General features: G+C 40.7%; 1 protein-coding gene across 3 annotated transcripts in view; it reads right to left on the bottom strand.

Moving 5' to 3' along the window:
- Nucleotides 1-20,503, bottom strand: part of letm1 (leucine zipper-EF-hand containing transmembrane protein 1) — a 28,168-nt gene extending 7,665 nt beyond the window's left edge. Inside the window, exons 1-14 of one of the 3 annotated variants that reach the window (XM_085440563.1) lie at nt 20,133-20,503; nt 13,669-13,726; nt 12,950-13,439; nt 8,838-8,981; nt 7,944-8,081; nt 7,437-7,640; nt 7,190-7,309; nt 6,886-7,017; nt 6,609-6,767; nt 6,052-6,180; nt 4,670-4,804; nt 4,287-4,480; nt 2,112-2,144; nt 1,378-1,534 (exon numbers count right to left, since the gene is read on the bottom strand). In XM_085440563.1, coding sequence (XP_085296689.1) covers nt 1,378-1,534; nt 2,112-2,144; nt 4,287-4,480; nt 4,670-4,804; nt 6,052-6,180; nt 6,609-6,767; nt 6,886-7,017; nt 7,190-7,309; nt 7,437-7,640; nt 7,944-8,081; nt 8,838-8,981; nt 12,950-13,439; nt 13,669-13,726; nt 20,133-20,217 — 2,178 coding nt within the window. In that variant the 5' untranslated portion in view covers nt 20,218-20,503. The remainder of the gene's footprint in view (nt 1-1,377; nt 1,535-2,111; nt 2,145-4,286; nt 4,481-4,669; nt 4,805-6,051; nt 6,181-6,608; nt 6,768-6,885; nt 7,018-7,189; nt 7,310-7,436; nt 7,641-7,943; nt 8,082-8,837; nt 8,982-12,949; nt 13,440-13,668; nt 13,727-20,132) is intronic. The other 2 variants (XM_085440565.1, XM_085440564.1) reach the window with 2 other exon arrangements.
- Between the last annotated feature and the right edge of the window lie 532 nt (nt 20,504-21,035).

The following is a 21,035-nucleotide window of genomic DNA, read 5'->3' as shown; positions in this document are numbered from 1 at the left end:
CATGGATCCAAAATGCTAATTCAATAATCTCTTAGCAATTTAGCTTGGAATAGAATAGAATCCTTTAATTGTCCCACATGGGGAAATTTGGTTGTAACAGCAGGAAAAAAAACAAAACAAAAAACAGGACACAGAACAGAAACACACAAAATTTTTACATATTTACATCCTGGACAATAGTTACCAAAACAGAGTACTGTACAGTTGTTCTTACACTGTGTTAGATAATGCTGAAAAATGCAGTTTGTCAACAAACTGCTCCTGTATGATTAGAAAGTGTTGGACCAACTTTACCAACACATGCTTTTATTTCAACTCGGCTCGACTACTGTAAGCACTGTATATTGGAGTCAGCCAAGGATCTCTTGCACGTCTTCAGTTCAAAATGCTGCTGCCCGCCTCTTAACTGGCATGAACTGTCCTCTCTCCACTGGCTTCCTGTTCATGACAGAATTAATTCCTAACGCTGGTTTATAAATGGTCTTGCTCCCCCCATACCTTTCCCAGTTACTTCAGCCTTATATTCCCGGACCCTTAGGTCAGCCGACCAGCTGCTGTTGGTTGTCCCAAAATCTAGGCTAAAACATGGAGGAGAACGAGCCTTTTCAATTATGGCTCCAAAACTTTAGAATACGCTGCCTTTAAATATTAGACCGGCATCTTTGCTTCCTGTTTTTAAATTTTGAAAACTCACCTTTTTTCTATAGCGTTTAGACTGGTGTGAGTTGATATGTTTATTATGCGTTTATGTGAGTGTCAGTGTTTTTTTTATCTTGTTTTCTTACCCCTTTGTTTCTGTACAGCACTTTGGGCAAACTTTCTGTTTTTAAATGTGCTATATGAATAAGTGAAATCAGCCGCTGCTGAACTTCAACAGGTAACAAAGTGATGAGCATTCAGGCTGCAGTCTCCGTTTCTACCTGTTCATGTGTCTACAGTAGAATCACCGTGACGATCGCTTTAAAGTCTCTTTGTGTTGGTTTTAATCTTGTATTTGTGTTGTTGGCTTTGTGTTTATACTAGGATCTGGAACTCCAGCCTGCAGGCTTATATTGTTAAATAGTAATTATGAGACAGTTTCAGATCATTTTACAGAGTAACATGACATGAACGTAACGAGTGTCTTTAACCTGGGTGTGGTTCAGTATCGTACTGCATTACTTTAAAGAAAAGTGTTCTGTGCAATAATTACTTTTTGAGTAATGAACACTGATCACAACAAAGACGGGACATACCTCCAACATGCACAAACATTTGAGCACTCAGCATTTTGCATGTATGTAATATTATTGATATGATATTGATAATGAAATCGAAATTGCTAAATTCTTATCATTTCCCATCCCTAACAATGTTCCTCATAGCAGATCAACTCACTTTGATGACGTCGTCGATGTCAATCTTCCCGTCCTTGTTGTCGTCGAGAGCCTCGGCGATGCTCTGCAGCTTGTGCTCGGGAATGTTCTGGATCTGTCGCATGATGTTGATGAGCTCGTCGATGCTGACCAGGTTCTCCCTAAAGGTATAGAACAGACTGTATACAGGAAACGGTTACCAGGTTTGACGGGACGTAAAATGTGGTGGAGAAGTCTAGGGTCAACATGCTGCATTCAAGGTTCCCAAAAAAATCAGCAAAAAAAAAAACACACCAATCAAAAAAATTTGGTGCAATTTGTCATAACGGCAGGATTAATTGAATTTGATTTAGTTAAACGCATTTATTCATGCTGAATGCAGCATATTTGTTTTAAACTAATTTCTTTAAGCTGCCCTATGATAGAAACAGAAGCTTACATGCCAAATAATGTCCAATACATCCTTTTTTTTAAGATTTCGGAGACTTTCGTACAGTCTGAACAAACATCAAACATTTCCAATCATTTTATTTTAATTAAATGTGATTTAATTCATTAAATAGGTTAAAAAAGAAAACAAAAAAAACCAACATTTAGCACGTCTGAAGCACAGCAACCACATGTAGCGAGCAGAAATGGAAGCTGAGAATAAGATGAGAGCAGTGTTTGATCCTTTATTGCACCGTTTCAGCATCTGAAAAACCATGCTAGCATGTTACAAGCAAGCAAATGGCGGTTTACCCCAGTTTTGCTTACCTCTTGGCACCGCTATATTTAGCAAAGAATAATCTGTAAAATTTCAAATGAATTAGGGACTCAATTTAGTCAAAACGACTGAAAACGACATTAAAAAGGTATTATTCACTTTTGAGGGGGGGAAACCTTTTGTTCCCTTTGTTATCTCCACCACCATTTTACAGTAACACTAATGATGATGATGATGAAGATGGTGATGATGACAATGAAGATGATAAAGTTATCAATTACAAAGACAAGCTATGTTAGATACACTGATACATGTCATGAAGCATTTGGGTCAATGATCCATAAGCAACATTTTGATGTTTTCATCCTGTTGTCATTGTGTTTACCTGCTGATATAAAGTATAAACATGTTACAAGTGTTGCTTTAAAAATCAAGGAAATGTAATCTGAAGAAGATCAAAGTACTAAAGGCCAGACTGTGCAGCTTAATTTGTTTAGCTTGATTTAACTGATGCGGACTCTACTAAAATCAACTTGTTTAACTTTTACAAACAGGAAAGATGTACTCTATCCCATCAGATATATGCTAACAGTGAGTCTGTCTATGCAGTCACAAGCCAACGCGAACGGCGCTCTTCATTAAAAGGTTGCTTGTGGATCCTTCACTTTCAAAAGCTTCATGGCTTTTACAGACTAGCACACACACGCAGCTGCAAAACCATCAGAGCGGTCTAGTTCAACAGCAGTTGGAGCACATTGATCACTTTAGCCTCGCTAACTGATATTTTGCATATAAAAGGATAGATACAGATGTCAGTAGCCAATCTTTGTGTTGTATCAAGAGCTTTTGTTTGCTCTGAATATAAAATATTCAAAGAGTGATGAAGAGCTGAAAGACTTATAGTCTTTCTATAGAATGGTAAAATAACATTTTACTATGATTTATCTGTTTAACCAAACCACAAGTGGGAATAAATAACTTAAAGTTATTCATTTCATAAGCCCGGTTGGCTGTTAATACGATTGAGGCGTCTCACTGTGGGGAACGCTCGGTCAGCATTGTCCTTAGAAGCTTCTATCAACACTCCAGCAGGGGCAGCCCTCTTTTTTAAAAACAAATTAAATCATTTCTCATTCATTCAGCCTACCTGAGCAACCTAAAATAGATCAACTGGGTCAGGCAGCTGTGGTGAGAGCTAGAGTGATCTGGCTAGTGTAGTGGTTAGCGCTTATGCTACTGAGCCATGTGGCAATAATGCAATTAGCTTGGCCAGCTAGCTATTGTGCTAGGTACGAGGTGGCAGCTAACACGCTCCAAAGCCTAACTCTATGGCAAAGTCTAGTCTGTTAGGAAGATGTGAGCCAGTGACCAAGGCTTTAGCTTACTCAGGTAGCGCATTAAGCTAGCACTCAGGTTAGCAAGAAGAATTTGAATGAAAGACAAAATGTGTCAAAGGGAACAGGATGGTTGTTATTTGACGCAAGTGTCACAGCTGCCAGTCTATACTGGCTGAACTAATGATGTAGAGCAAGGGTGTCAAATGTAATCGGCCCACCAAAGACGCCAATCTGGCCCAATAGATGTCTCTGGAAAATGTGAAGGGAGGGGTAAATTTTGGACGTTTAACTGTATTTTCACAAGTTTTGCGGCATTTTCTACTAATATAGACCACGCCCCCTGCCATTCATACTACACTACAGTAAATCAGAGATAGATGAACATGAAATGACACAAAGTTACCATTTTCACTATGTACTATAGAAATTTTGGATTTTTACAGTGAGTTTACTGTAACAAAAAATAAAAAATAGACACCGTGGATCAAGATCAAAGTGGGCTGTATGTGGCCCACCATGTAAAAGCATGTAGAGGCGTCTGAGGACAAGACTGAGGGAGCGTTCTGCACAATAAGACACCAAAATGAAAAACAATTATAGAAACAAAATAAATAAACTGAAAAAACATAAGTATTAGTCATTAGTAAAATTGTTATTTTGAACTTCGGCATTAAGCCGGAATTTAAAATGGGTGCTTAGTAACAAAGCAGGTAAATAAATTTCTTAGATGTTGAATTATTCATCTGCAGGGCAAAACTATCATGACGCCAAGTTCCCTGAAATCAAAGAGTCCCCCAGTGAAAGCAGTTACACGTGACAGATCCAATTCTGTCTAATGCTATACGGCAGCTTCTCTCACTGAAGCTGTTATGGCTGCTGTTTTCTTACCCAACAGGTGGGGTGGATCCACTGTCCATCTGTCCATCCAGGATGACCTTGTCCTTCTCCAGCTCCAGGATGATCTTGTCAATGCGACCGATCATACGGTTCACCCTCTTAGAAAGCCGCTGGCTGGCCTTTGACTCCTCTATGGCCTTCTCCTGACCAGTCTTGGAGAGCTCCTTTTTTATCTCCTCCAGATCCTGGAAAACAGGGCACAGATGCAAATTTTGCACACACAAAAAAAACGCCGAAACAACCACATAAAACAAGCCAAAGAAGTTGGAGCATTACAAATTAATACTCCATTTTGAGGTAAAACTGCTTAAAAAAAATTAGGCCTGATTGGCAATAAATCATTAAATTTGTCCATTGAAGCCAAAAGAAGGCACCTCATTGTACTCCTGGACATCATCCTTCAGCTCTTCCAGCTCCTCTTTCTCCAGAGTCAGCAGTTTCTTCTGCTCCTTCAGCTTTGAGCAGGCATCACTCAGCAGGTCAATCTCTTCCTTGGTGATCTCCTCTGCCTGGAAGTTATTAAAAAAAAAAGAAAAGAAGAAAATATAAACATATGTTCTTTTAAATCAAGACAACCTAATCTGAAGTTCACAAAAAAGTTACTTTTTTAGATTGTGAATTATTACCACAGCCACGTGGTAGATGGGAGCAAGATGGGTGTATACCACTACATGAACCAGGTCAAACACTGTCTTCACTTAGCACGTATAACATGTGGATTTGATACAAAACAAACCCTAAAACAACTAAATATAAGTGGTAAAAGAGGGAAACTGGCAGGCATAGTGGGATACTCCACATAAAAAAACAACTGTGGCACTACAAAGGTTTTTAGTTAAGGATGGAAATGTTACACGGCTTGAAGGACTGACGAGGGGAGGTCCGTGTAGACGTGGGCCAAACAGCATCTCTTTAAGAAATTTCAAAAATAAAAGTAATGAGTGGGAATTTTTATAAGTTAGAAAGTGCAGACAAATACTCACCACAGGTTATTAGCGCAATTTGGCCTAAATATATGGACGTTTGTATTTGCTGTTTTAAATTTTTTTTTAAAAGAAAAGAAAAAATAAATTTCACATTCAGAAAATACAACTTCCTCCGAGTCTTTATAACAGGTCTGAAACTGGAATCTGTACGATTTTCATCCCAAAGCTGAACCTGCCCTCGCTACACTGTTGTTGCTCTCATCTGCAAGCACTAAGCAGTTACTGGTTTATGTCAGCATCAATGTTGTCGTGAATATGGACAGTACTTCCTCTAACTCTGATTATGTTCTCAGTCTTGGGGAAAAAACATGCTAGTGCTGTTTAACCCACATCTGGATCTGCTCAGAGGAAGACCAGACACCATAGGTTCAGGGATAGAACAAGTATCAGGGATCATTTGGGAGGAGGTGTTAATAAAGCCAACCTGGAAACGCAGAAACCTCTGCCACTGCTCAAACTGCATGGTACAGAATGAAAAGGCAGCAACAAGTGAGTGAAAAAAAAAAACAACAACATCAGGATATGATACAATCAATGCAAATCTCTTCTGTTGTCTGAAATTAAAGCTCCAGGTAAAGGAAACTATACAACATGATATTACGTGTAGTAGAAAACTGGATGTGTGCAGCACATGAGGCAGGTTTAGAGGGTTAAACTGAAAAGCTTTATTAGAATTCTGACTTTAAGTCAAATATTATATAAATGCATAAAAATATTAAACATGTAACAGAATAAATAAAATAAATGTTATCATCTATTACTAACTTTACCTTGAGTCCCTCTATAATGGGTGCGGTGTCCTTCAGTGTCTCTGAATCGGCTGCCTTTTCGGCTTTAGATGAAGCTGGCTCGGCCTCACTGCGCTTCATCCTCTCTGCTTGAAGCTCTGGTTCACCCTCCTGCAGAAAACAGAGCATGGTTCAAACCCTATAGCAACACCTACAGAAACAACACTGCAAACGACTGCAGGAAGCCTTCAGCTTTAAGGGAGATGTGTCCTTGTTGCAGTAGTTAGGGTTAGGCAGTTAGTTTTTCTTGTGAGAAAGTTGCAGATTTAGAGTTAATCCAATCATGTGGAATATTACAGAAACCTTTTGATTTCTCTAAGCTGAAGCTTCAATGAAAAACAAAGAGCACATCATTCTACCTGAAAACTCACGACTGTGTAGCAAAAGCATGGCCTCTAAGGCTTGGTCAGACTCTTTTAAGGTCTTTTGGTAATAATAACTTTATGGCTCATAAAGTCTGTCAGTTTGTTGGCACTGGTATCAAAGACTTAAATAGCACCTGGCCTAAACACTGAACAGACATCATACAGAGTCAGTACCCTGGCAGCCTTCTCTGCAGCATCAGCCAGCCTCTCCATCTCTCGGTCCTTGTTGTCCTGCCGTATGGCTGCCTCCTCCTGAAGCATGGTCTCCAGTTTGGTCTTGTTATCCACTTTGGAGAGCTCCAACTCCGCCGCCATTAACTGGGCCTCTTTGGTCTGGAAAAGCAAGCAGAGGGCAGGATATTCGCCTGTATTCCAGTATTGACCGAGGCTGCGTGTTGAGCTTAAAGTACTGCCTGCAACTTTATATCCCAGCTCTGTACTGTTTACATACCACCATTTCAGGAAGTGTTTGCAGCGTGGTTTTCAGCTGGTCTGCAGGAGACAGGGTATCTGGGAGGTACATGGCTCGAGACAAAAGCAGCAGAGAGGTGGGGATCTGCTGGTTGAGATGCAGCTCCAACCACTACCAGAGTCAAACACAACATTACAGAGGTTATTACAAATATGCACTCAAACATACATCTTAAGAGTTTCACCCCTGATGCCATTCCTGAAGTCTCCAGACGGTCAAACCTCTACTTTATTTTTACAGTGAATAATGAAAAATGCCCCCATCTGTCTGCTGTTGTCGTTACCTGGCCGAGTTGTTCTCTTAGTCGTTCTTCTGTGACTCCCAGAGATCTCATCCCTCTGACACGACACGCTGCCTGCACTTCGTTCACATTCAGGCTTTCCACCCCCTCCTCTGCTATCAGCTGATAAACACAGAGAAGAGGTCACACAGAGTCAGCGGCCAGTGTCGCTGCATTCACCCGGGTGCTGCCGTGTGCTCAGACATAAAACAACAGGTTTATTTTTCCTTTTAACCACAGAGATTCGTACCTTGTCGTCTGCGCGGATGGCCCTCAGCTTCATAATGAGCTGGAAGCGGAGGAAGTTGTTGGTCCCAATTGACTGGAGCTCCAGGAGACGACAGAGCGCCACGAGCTGAGGTCGAGTCAGGTTGTCCAGCGTCAGCTCGTCCTCAAACAGTTTGGAGAACTTTATGATCTGCTCATTACTGGGACGCTCCCCAGAGTCCCGGATCTATAGTAATGAGAAGATCAGGGCTTGTAAAAAGTTTAAATGAGACCAGGTTTACATGCAAAAGATGTACTGCTGTTCTCCCGTGCAAAGAATAATCCATGAAATGAATATAGTCAGTGAAAGCATGTAGTAACAAGAAAATACGGAAGAAATACTTAAATTTCCACTATAAACGCTCTTAATGGTAATCAACTGGTCACAACTCTGTTTTAAATAAAAATAAATTAATATTTTCACCACCAGAGAGCAGCAATGAGCTTTTTATTCTCCTCATTTCACACTGCTCGGTGTTAGAAAGCAGACCTTTTGGAAGAAGGTGGAGAATTCCTCCGTCACGTCGCCTTTTGCTGCCTTATTCCTCAGAGCGATCTCCTCAATGGTGTCCTGCAAGAACTTGGCCATCTCCAGTTTGACCCTCAGCTCCTTTTTCAACCTCTCCTCCTAAAAAGCAAGAGGTTACAAATTCAGTTTGCTTAAAAGCACTACAGTAAATCCCACTCAAATGATGTTAGCACTGATGGTGAGACATATGAGGACCAACACAGTCTGAATCTCTACAGTCCGCTTGCGTTCAAGGCTGGAACGGATAGTTGAATCCACAGCAGACAAACTGTTTCAAACGTTTTTTTGTCAAATACAATTTTGATGACTGGAACCAGCTTCTAAAAGAAAAGTTTTCTTTATCACACAGGACAGAACGCAGGTTACCTCCACCAAGGAGGTCATGTTTTTGTAAGTGTGGGTTTTACCGTCTGTGAACAAGCTTGAAAAGTTTTGAATGGATTGTGATAAAACTTTGTAGAGGTAGCTCACATCCACCCAGGTGTTCACTGTCAACTAATGATTTATTAGGGGAAAATTGTCTCATAACTTAGACACTGTGATCCTTACCAGTGGTTTCTATTGCCAACATATAGAAACTACTTTATAAAGACTTAAAATATCAAGTCAAGACCTGGTCAAGCTCAACAGATTGGTCAAAGTGATAAAAATGTCATATAGGGCTATTTAAGACTGTTACTGTCATAGTCTAGATTAGATAACCATCTAAATAACAACTTAAGTACATGTATAATATTCCTGAATAATACAACTACATATGACATACAGTTCCAATCACAATATTTAGCAAACCCAGCATCGTGGAGCTAAAAATAAATACAATAAATAAATAATCAACCACCCATTTCTACTTACCTTCTTTGTCTGTGTCTCAAAGGTGGACGGCAGCATGTTGGGGAAGAGTTTCAGAGCTACAGGAAGCAGGAACTCCATGAAGGGAACGATGATAAACACCAGGAAAGGAAGAAGTCTGAAGACATCAGCACATGTTCTGAGAAACTGAAAGGAAATTTAAAAAAGGAAATAATATCAGCAAATGGGACAGATCTGTGTAAACTGATGGAATCTTTAAGTGAGACTATGAGCATCTATGTTAGCACTCCCGTTTGGATTTTCAAAAGAGCCGTTGTCTCATTAGGATCCACGTGGGAGCCCATAGTATCATTTTGTGTTGCTGCAATGATGCATGCATGATTTTTTTACCATTGAGATTTGATGTGTTTTTAAAGTGTTCTCATATTTTTTAAAGATTTTTCTTTCTTTTCTTTTTTTTTTAAAACATGGAGGGTACAGGAAAAAAAAGTGCCATTCATTCCCACCATTGTAGTTCATATCTGCCACCAGCAGAGGGCAGCAGCAATGCACAAACTGTGTGAAAATGTTGATTTCATCTTTTATTCTCTCCTTACAATCGCCCCTCTAATAAGTTTCAAAAGTCAGCACTTCCAAGCCCACCTCTATACATCCCCCGTCCACTCACACAGTATTTGCATGGAGCCATAGAGCAAAGGGAACATTTGGCCTCACAAGGCTCTAAAACTGTCCATTTGATCCAACAGGAAGCACATTTGTTCAGCGCAGACCCGAACAATCCCGAGAGCACAGAAGCACTTGGCCAACACTGGCTGACTTCATTGTACGGCTGTCCAAACGTGGCTCGCTGACCATCCAGGACACAATTCCAGCGAACCGTCTACAGAAACAGCACAGAGGGGAAAAGGCCAAAAACACGAGTCCTCCTTTCTCCGCTCTTCCCACCTGCATGTCAGTGGGCCAGTAGGGTGAAGGATTTAGGCCAGCCCGAGTGAAAAGGCCTTTGTCTGCAGGCCCATTGACATGTATATCATCTCCCAGAGTTCCACATCAAAGAAGGGAGGAGGGGGTGAGACACGTTCAAATGGAGGGAGCCTTAAATGGGAGGCCTGGGTATTGTAAGGGAATATGAAAGGAGGAGATTAAGGAGGCAAAGCCAGTCCAGGTTAGATGAATGGCATGTAGACGGGTTTGGGACGTGAACTCTGAGGGAGCCTGCTCCATTTGAAAAGGTGCAGATGGGGTCATAGTGTGGGCTTAATGGGGGGAAGCTGCGGTCATCCTCTGCACTGACCTGCGACCATTAGCATTCCACTGAGGCTTTATATCCCAGCTGCTTTAACATAATCACAATGAAGTCAGTTAATGAATGTGTATACTGTAGGGCTCAGTGTTATGGTGTATGACGCATACATATCTCTGAATTTGAATATTAAAGAAGCGACTTAAAAAAAAAAAGATTGGTCTTCACTTAAGAGTTTTGTAAAACAGGTTACATCACATCATTTCACAGAATGACACACCCTACTGAACTTCTGTGTAAGTGGATATTGAGAAACATGTCGTAAAATGACTCTGCAGCGACGGCTGTAAAATCTCTGCATGTCCATAACTTTCTCCTGCACGCTTTAACACGAATAATCAAATAACAATGAATCTGAATCACAGTTTCATCTGAATTTACAATCAAGTGTAACAAGGCAAATGGGTCATTTCGTTTTTTTAAATGGGAATTTTCAACAAAATTAAAATAAATGTATAATGGCAGATTCCCAAGTATCAGTTTAAGGGTTTCTTTTAAGTTGGACATAAAGCAGTGAGTGAAATGTGAATTTGGCCACATATTAAAATAAGAACATGGAAGGATTCCCAGACAAGATCTCATTACATCACACAGTTAATACCTTTGTATCAAATCTATGTCTTGGTGTGTTGTAACCACAAACCCCTCTAATACCCTGCCACATAGCCTCTGCTGTTACCCGATGTGCACCTCCCTGGAAATGTATCAACACATCTCATAACACAGGCCGCAACTTTTGTGATTGGCCTACGTTTGATTCCCGTTTTTGAATTAATCAGTGAGAGAATAACAATCACCACATTTCATGGATGTCAACAAATTCCTGGGGGAACATAGCCAAAGCTATCAAACTGAACGTGAGGGAATACACAGAGTGGAAAAACCTGAAGAAAATACGTTTGCCTGACCGCAACAAAGAGCTGGGTCGCCGTCGGCCACTTGCGTAGGCTACGTTGCTCTACAAAGATTCCCTGCAGAAGTCTAAATTAGTCACTAAGAAGCATTTGCAACTCGCCAATTATGTCACCTAAATCTGCACCATCCTGTGCTGCTGGATTGGAGGTAACAGTACATAAGTGTGAACTGAGCTGACCTGCCCACCTTCCTTGAAATGACACCTGTGTGTGCCAGAACCTTTGGCAGATTACCGAACCGGGCCTCAGTCCAGACAGCGAATCGCGCTGCCGTGGATTCCGAGCAGCTTGTCTCATCAGAAATATTTGCATTACTTCACACAAATCCTACATTTCTCATGCAGTATACTCGTGAAGTCATTTTAATAACTGGAATATATTCTGTATTAAAACAAAACTGTGTAAATAATCGAATTTATCATATTTTTAATACCATGTCCTGTTGCACAGAATTTATCAACAACAGCTGCGTTAGGGATTTGTTGTGAAAGTCACAACAAAATGAGAGATGTAGGCTGAGTGCAGAGATGGGATGAATCTGGTACGCGAGGTAAAGCTTCTTCCTGAAGAGCTTTAATGAAAAGGCACAATCTGCCCGGCGCCTGATGAGTAAACACAGCGTGCGGCCCGTTTCCATAATTGATCCCATTAGGATTGAGAGGCTATGGATAAAACGGTATAGAACAAGATGTCTGAGCTGTCAGGCTTGAATCGGTGCTCAGTCATCGCTGATCTCTTAAACTCACGTCGGTTATCCTCAGTGGAAACTCTGAGCCGGACTAGAAAAAGAATCGTTTCCTTTCACTGGAAGCACTAAAAACTTTCATTTACTTGTTACTGAGCAACGTTTGAACGCTTCTTCATATTCTGCTGTTAATGATCCTGAGCTCTGTAGCTCTGTTACTACTGATACACCTGATCATGAGGCAGGAGAAACCTTTAAAACACGAGCCTCTTTTTAGCATTATCTAAATAAGCTTACATTAGCTGTGTTAGTGGGCTCAATTCACATTCTTGAAACTGACATTACTGTGTTAAAGACAAGCTAAAGCTTGTTCCAGGTGAAAAAAGGAAACTGTTTGCTGACTGGAGGTTGGCATTAATTCTTGCTCTGGGCTACAGAAAGAAGGCATATTTCAATGTGGAAATGCTGGATCTTGTAGCTTCTACAAACAATTTTTCATTTAATAAACACACTTTTGTGCTACTCTGAGTTTGGTATAAATTAAAAAGATCTTAGGCTTAAATATTTACCCTCAGGGGCTGGAAACTAAACTGCAGCAGCCCACACACACACAGAGGTGTGTGTGTGTTACCAGTGCAGAGACAGAGAGAGCAATCACCAGGGAAAACCCTTCCTTTCACCTACATTTTTGTTCACTAACTGAATCAAAGTATAGCCTGCACTGGGATTCTGGTATGACTGTGTAGTACAAATGTAATCTTCACTTCACTTTTATAGATTTGGTAATGTCTTCTCATATCTGTGACATATGGCATACATTCCAGGCATTAAATCTGCTCATTCCAGCAGAAATCAGCAGGTTTTTACATTTCTGCATGACCGCGAAAGAATTACATGCTTTATGTGAATGTTTGAGAAAAGAAAAAGAAAAAAAAAAGGTCAGTGAGCCCACTTTCAAACTATTTCCAATGATCACACTGAAATCTTTTGCAAGGTTTTAAAAGAACATTCATTCCTGAAAAACTATTAAAGATTAAATGTTTGCTGCCCTTTCTTACCATTAAACTAAATCAGGATCTGTAATTCGGGACAGATACATAAAAAAAATGTCTAATTTAAAAATGTAAACCCCAACCGGCACCAGACCCTGCAGCAGACAAAGCCTGGCAGCACCCAAAGCAGTAACAATCTCTCCACAATGTAGCTTCTACAGAAATGACAATGTCTTGCAGCCACACTGTGCAACACTCACCTGTCTCCTCTCACGGCGAGACAGAGGATGTCCGTTCAGCACCCTCCAGAACATCCGCCCAGCAATGGTGGTATCGATCCAAAGCAGCCTGAAGCCATGGTAGTAGTGCTTGATTTCATCTACAACCCGCTGTCGGAGCGTCCTTCGGACAGGCTCTGCGTCCAGTGTCGGGCTGTACACCGGCCCTCCTTCCTCCAGCTTCTTCTTATCCTTTAACGAACGCAGCGACTTCTCCACCTTGGAGTCATCCCATCTCCTCCTCGTGGTATGTATCCACCTGACACCAGAGATATCTCGCGGTCGTACTATCGTCCATTGGGGCCCCACTCCGACCGCAGGGTACATTGAAGAGGAAGCGCCCGACGCAAAAGCGCAGTAGAGCCGCTGTGTGTCTGAGCTCTGACAGGGACCCACAAATTCATCTGACACGGGCAAGGAAGGACCGAACGAAGAGACCTGAGCCAAGCTGCCGAGTCGGAGCCCATCAGGTCTGAGGACACAGAGCAAAGAGTTTCAGGACCCAAAGTTTATATCAAGTCTTGGACAAAATATAAAGCAGCATTTGAAATGGATGACTTCCTATAAAAAAGGAATAGAGTGTAATTTACAGGGAGGCACAAAAAAACAAAATTAAAATAGAATTTCACCTGAACATGCTGATAGATCTTAATTTGCATATCATACAACACATTTTGGATCATTTGGTTTAATTGCCTTACTTTTGACTGGAAAGTGTGAAGGCTGTGCAGCTGAAATAGGAACCCTCTTGTAATTTCCCTGTAAGAAAGAAGAAAATACGATTAAAGCAGGTGTGTCCTTGGGGGGAAAAAAAGCCTTCGGACGGACACACACACACACACACACACACACACACACACACACACACACACACACAGTGTATATTGGTTTTATGAACGTCCCAGAAGCAAATCAGCACCTGCTCATCGGCAGTTATCTGCAGCTCCAACGCATTTATGCAGATTTTCTTAATAAACTGATAATCATACTAGCAAAAACACACTGTGCTTAAAACTAGTCATGCAATAACATCAATCATCAAACTTTGTGTCCTTTGCAATCGCCTGTTCAGGAATACCCATAAAAGTCAATTCACCTTGAGGTTGCCCTTTTATTATTTTGGGGGGACGCTTTAGTATATACATAAAAAGTTAGTTTTTGCTATGGCCACATGTTTTGTTTTTAAATATTCTGCTCTTATGTATTTGTCTGTACAGAACCGCCTTGAAGTCGCTCAGTCTTCTGTAAATATCTTTCCACTGATCTTTCTTGGGTGGCTAATTATTCACACCCTCAGCGAGGCCCACAGCAGGGTTCACAGACCACTACAGTGATATGCATGCAGCTAGAAGGTGGAGTGGTGAGACACTTCTAACCAATCACACCAGAGCCAAGGGCTCGGTCACGCCCCTTTTCTAGCTCTCACATGGCTGGCTGGAGTGAGCCCAGCATGGCCCAGCTGAACATGAGGCTGTGGCCTGCAGCCAGGAGGACAGAGAGTTTACTGGAACAGTTTCACCTTTGTGGCTTAGCGGTCATCTACAGTAGCACAGAGAGAAAACCCTGGAAATACAGTGGACAACTCAACTCTCCAGCATGTCCCCAGGCTACACAGCACTGCTGTCTTTTCCGTGTTCGAATCCCCCTGGGGGTTTTATGGTTTTGGTTTCGCATTCAAACACTGCAAATACAATGAAATTCATTCTCCAAAAATTAGTTGAAAGAAATAAAAAGACAAACAGAGCTTTCTATTCCAGGTTTCTCTTACTTATGATGACGATATGAAATTGTGTACTCTCAGATAATTTGCTTTTTCCTTTCATTTTTGTTTTTGTGGTGATGTGATCGCAGACAGTTGCATAGCTGCATACTGTAAAATCCTTATTAAAGCAGAAGTAAGAAAACTGCTGATAGAAGCTTTCCTGCATTAACTGTAGGAATAAACCTTCATTAAGCCTGGGCTGTTAGTTAAAATGAATAGAATATGGTGAAGTTAGGACATGTTAGGACATGTTACACTAAAGTAACCAATCATGAAACCATAACCTGGGAATAACAATATATTGAATATTGATTTGTTCAATCAAAAGGTGTGAGGCCAACTGATTGGTTGACTGGTTTACCAACTGGATCGTCCGAAAAGAAAAATCAGGGAAACTATAAGAAGATTTACATCACCGCCTCAAGGACGATGCTTAGAGACTAATCCTGGCCACATTGATCCGGCTCATTCAGCTTCAAAGCCAAAGGATAATTAGCGAATTAACAAATATATCGATACCGGAAACCATGACCAGAAACTCTGATTGGAGTGATGACAAATGGGAGGCCACAAAGCTTTTCACACATATAAGAACTTTACAGAGATCCTATAGAAGCAACAAAAGCGCAGCAAGAGAGAAACAAATTGCACCAATCCCAACCGGTTCCCCCCACCAAAAGGCCACAGCCATGGTTAGTCAACACTGTTTAAGTCCATCCATCTAATTTTGTTTACACTGAATACACTGGCCCCCCCAAGTAGGTTAGACTTTATGCACATGTTGCTGAGACAACCAATCCAACAACTGCTGTGAAGAACTGCAAGATCCATGCTCCAACAAATCTTAAACTAATTCTTAATGCACATTTAGAAAACAGGAGTCTGCTGTCGTTCTTTAGAGCGACAGCAGACTGTGTGCAAACAAAACCGAAGTTTGAAACATAGAGTTGAAATGCTCGACCCACAAAAATGTAAATATTCAATCACAGTGAATGCTAGTGCAGAGATAATGAACACTGGCATTGTGTAAATGTGTAAATCAATAACAGTGTACGTGTACCTCACTATGTTTGTCTATGAATAGACAAACATAGGACTGCAGGACTGCAGGCTGGTCAATGCTCAGTAGAGGTGGGGATCACCATACAGTGGGGCAAAAAAGTATTTAGTCAGCCACCGATTGTGCAAGTTCCCCCACTTAAAATGATGACAGAGGTCAGTAATTTGCACCAGAGGTACACTTCAACTGTGAGAGACAGAATGTGAAAAAAAAATCCATGAATTCACATGGTAGGATTTGTAAAGAATTTATTCGTAAATCAGGGTGGAAAATAAGTATTTGGTCACCTCAAACAAGGAAAATCTCTGGCTCTCACAGACCTGTAATGTCTTCTGTAAGAAGCTTTTCTGTCCCCCACTCGTTACCTGTATGAATGGCACCTGTTTGAACTCATCATCTGTATAAAAGACACCTGTCCACAGCCTCAAACAGTCAGACTCCAAACTCCGCCATGGCCAAGACCAAAGAGCTTTCGAAGGACACCAGGAAAAGTATTGTAGACCTGCACTAGACTGGGAAGAGTGAATCTACAATAGGCAAGCAGCTTGGTGTGAAAAAATCAACTGTGGGAGCAATCATCAGAAAATGGAAGACATCCAAGACCACTGATAATCTCCCTCGATCTGGGGCTCCACGCAAGATCTCATCCCGTGGGGTCAAAATGATCATGAGAACGGTGAGCAAAGATCCCACAACCACACGGGGGGACCTGGTGAATGACCTGCAGAGAGCTGGGACCAAAGTAACAAAGGTCACCATCAGTAACACACTACAACGGCAGGGAATCAAATCCCGCAGTGCCAGACGTGTTCCGCTGCTGAAGCCAGTGCATGTCCAGGCCCGTCTGAAGTTTGCCAGAGAGCACATGGATGATACAGCAGAGGATTGGGAGAATGTCATGTGGTCAGATGAAACCAAAGTAGAACTTTTTGGTATAAACTCAACTCGTCGTGTTTGGAGGAAGAAGAATACTGAGTTGCATCCCAAGAACACCATACCTACTGTGAAGCATGGGGGTGGAAACATCATGCTATGGGGCTGTTTTTCTGCCAAGGGGACAGGACGACTGATCCGTGTTAAGGACAGAATGAATGGGGCCATGTATCGTTAGATTTTGAGCCAAAACCTCCTTCCATCAGTGAGAACTTTGAAGATGAAACGAGGCTGGGTCTTCCAACATGACAATAATCCAAAACACACCGCCCGGGCAACAAAGGAGTGGCTCCGTAAGAAGCATTTGAAAGTCCTGGAGTGGCCTAGCCAGTCTCCAGACCTCAACCCCATAGAAAATCTGTGGCGGGAGTTGAAAGTCTGTGTTGCTCGGCGACAGCCCCAAAACATCACTGCTCTCGAGAAGATCTGCATGGAGGAATGGGCCAAGATACCAGCTACTGTGTGTGCAAACCTGGTAAAGACCTATAGTAAACGTTTGACCTCTGTTATTGCCAACAAAGGTTATGTTACAAAGTATTGAGTTGTATTTTTGTTATTGACCAAATACTTATTTTCCACCCTGATTTACGAATAAATTCTTTACAAATCCTACCATGTGGATTCATGGATTTTTTTTTCACATTCTGTCTCTCACAGTTGAAGTGTACCTCTGGTGCAAATTACTGACCTCTGTCATCATTTTAGGTGGGGGAACTTGCACAATCGGTGGCTGACTAAATACTTTTTTGCCCCACTGTACATCCCACGATACGATATTATTGCAATTTTTTTTTAAATATTTTGCGATATTCAGATTCTGTACATAAAGGTAAACTTTATCAATATTCATTTTATCTAATATCAAAGCCTCGCACTCAGTCTTTCTCTCATTTCAGTCAGTTTTATTGTTGACAAACTGAACGGTTTGTATTACAGTCTAGTCCAACTTAACTGAATGCAACCATCTGGTACAATTATAGCTATTCTGAACTATGCAATTTATGAAAACTATGCAGCCCATTCAGCAACTGAAGAATTTGAAAGTAAATTAAAACAAAATATAATTTTACATTAAATAAAAAAAGTTTTAAACTTAATTAAAATAAAACATGTCTTAAATTAAAATAAGTAAACTAACTTGTTTTTTGGCAGCAATAAACATGACAAACACATTTGGACAGTGAAGGAATGTCAGGATTCTTGCTCAGAAAAAGGAGCTGATCAACATGCTCTGAAGTCAGAGAGTTCCAGTCCACAAAAACTTTTTTTGTAACAAAATATCGATTTCTGCTGTCCCTGTATCGATACATTATTAGCAAACAAAATATCACGATACTACACAGTATCGATTTTTTCCCCCACCCCTAATGCTCAGCCATCACAGCACGACAGAAAGCTCAATCTGCAGCTCCAGGTCACTATTATTACAGATCTTAAACTTGAAAGATTTTCAGAACTCTACTTATTAATACGTAGATTCAACCATACTACATGAATACTCCTGTACTCATTTTCACACATGATTAGACAGGAATATCAGTTGTCTCAGGTGAGGTTATAAAAGGCACTGACCTTTCTTCATGGAAAGCAATTTATCTGATAATCTGGGCCTAAAGCCAAGAGCACAGTCTCAGTCAGTCCACCGCAGACAGGCAAATCCCCATTATGACCCTCTCATCTATTTATACCCCCAGGCTCAGTGCAATGAGAAAAAACATCACCTTAACATCTCTAATGCCTGCTGTGGTACACCTATTAACTTTAAAGCCACAAGCACACAGACATATCAGCTGCTATGATTCCTTTAATATTATATTAGTCCTAAGAGCGATTTCATTACATTGAATTTCTTTAATTTATAAACTTGTGAGATGAAATATCTTATTTTAGAAGCATCTATGTGACTAAGTCTCAGTACACTAATTGGTGCACTTTTCATGTCTTTGTTGAATACGTTTAGAATCACAGAGCACAGGCTGGGAAAAGGAAGTAAACCAGTATGCTAGAAACATCTGCTATTTGAGGATGTGAGATTAAAACTGCAGCAGCAGACGGTCCACTGTGCTCTCTGCAGACATCTCTTTGCAAACTTTCTTTAAAAAATGCTTTAGGACCTGATTATTATTCTACAACAAACCAGAGACCACGCTCCCTGGAAATACCAGACAAAACATTGACAAATGCCAACATTTCGCAGTTGAATCAAGAAATCCCAGAAACGCTGATGAACTGAAACACCAACTACAGGAAGGTTGTTGCTACTACTAAAAGGTCAAAAGTTCACTTGTGTCCACCAGTCTGCCTCTTGAGTGTTTATTCATGGAAATACACGGGAAAGCTAAACTGTGTGTGTGTTATTAGTTTGCCAGACTGTGTTTGTGTATCATTTCACTTGGAGAAACATCAGACCACATTTCATAATTGATCATGACAAAAGTCCTGGTAATTCTGAAGGGGTCACAGTTTTTTTTCTTGCAACTTTAAGGGGACATTGCATTTTGCATATTGCAGTATTGGGGCATTAGTGTCCTCTATACTGTAAAAAAAAATCCATTATAGCTAAACAGTCACGATGCCTTGGATTTTATATTCAAAAAGATTAAAAAAGGAGAGCTAGAATGACATAATCGATTATAGCAAAATCTATCCCAAACAGAAAATGCAATCGTCATATTACCCACCTCAAATTAATCAACCACAGAAAACTAGTCAATGCTGATTTTACTCATAATCAGCTGTATAAAACTGACTATTTGCTATTTTCATCTGCCAAATCACTCTGCGGCTTCAAAGTTGTGAAATATTGAGCAAGGCTAAAACAAACTGGCCTCAATCGTGAAAGTAAAGCAAGACACTTGAATCAACTAAGTGAAATCATCATAACACACAACAGAAATATAGTCTCATGTATCCACAGATCCTACTTCTTTCACTAGCGAACTAGGGTACCATAGCAACGAGCATCTGCTCAAACGTGTGTGTGTGTGTGTGTGTGTGTGTGTGTGTGTGTGTGTGTGTGTGTGTGTGTGTGTGTAAGTGTGTAACCAGGTTGCCTTCAGATAACCAAGTTAAAAAAGTTATATTGCCAGGTTGTCCTCAGATAACCTAAACCCTTGGTTACGCTTCGCTTAGAGTGTATCACTCCGATACTTCCATCGCTGTGATACACTCTCGGTACAATTTATTCTTACAGACTCGTTTCAAATCGGTAGCTTAAAAGAATGAATGAGCGCCCGGAGTGTGATGAGTAGTCAGGTGTTTATTCCTGAAACCGGGGCCAGGACCACCTACCCTATGTAAAGGACCCTTCTAGATGCTAATATCAACAAGCTAATTGTTAGCGTTATTTGGTCAACACTGGCAGAGTAAACAGCAAGCTAGGCAGTAACAAACCAACACAGAAACCTTACCTTTGCCTTTCCTGAATTCATTCTTTAGGGATCGAGACGTTTTCATTAAAGGTGCCCGAGATCTTGTAAACAGGATTAACGCCATGCTTTCAGTATGCAAGTGGTTATCTTCACCTTAAGTTAGAAGGTAGCTATCGGGTTAGCGAGCTACTGCTTTTTCGAGAAGTCAAAACGGAAAGGCCTCTAACTTGGTACATATAACTGACAATTCCTTAGATCGATTTAACAAGCCAGGCCGCATATATAACTGCAGATGGGAAAATTTAGCTCCATGTCATGCCTTCCCTGTTACGCATATGACAGCTAGCCGGGCCAGGGTAACATAATGACGTCAAACCGTGCGGCAGCGATTAAAAAAAGCAGCTTCCGGTGACTTTATCAAATAAAAGCCTCCATTTCAGAGTAGAAGTGAGAGACGAAGTAGTATCCGACCGCTTTATGATACCACAAATGCGAATAAGTATATATATAATTTTATAAGACGTGTAGCATGAATTTGCGTATAGATATAATCTAAATATATAAGGAACCACAGATATGACAGATTTGTCTTTTTTCACAAGTTTTTTTTATTCTCTTTTTTTGACAGGAAAATGTACAGGCCATGACTGTACATCATTCAGAAATAAGGCAAACTAGTATTAAACGAATATACAGGGGCATATTAGGATGTAAATGAGTGTGATGTGTAAATAAATTAAATAAATACATAGACATATTTATATGTATTTAGTTGCATAAATATTTAAGTAAAGTAAGGAGATGCCAGTACTGGTAAAGAAAGGGTGGGGTGGAAGGGGTGGTGAGAAGACAATCAGTAACTATGTTGGCATACATGAAATAGTAGGAGACTCTCCCACATTTCAAAGATTACCACGGCTAAGAATCAATTCATTTTTTAGT

Source organism: Copadichromis virginalis, linkage group LG19, assembly GCF_057382275.1.
Source record: "Copadichromis virginalis isolate Kocher_CV1m ecotype Utaka linkage group LG19, C_Virginalis_male_GT1.1, whole genome shotgun sequence".
Lineage (NCBI taxonomy): Eukaryota > Metazoa > Chordata > Actinopteri > Cichliformes > Cichlidae > Copadichromis > Copadichromis virginalis.
This window is presented reverse-complemented; position numbering and strand designations above follow the sequence as displayed.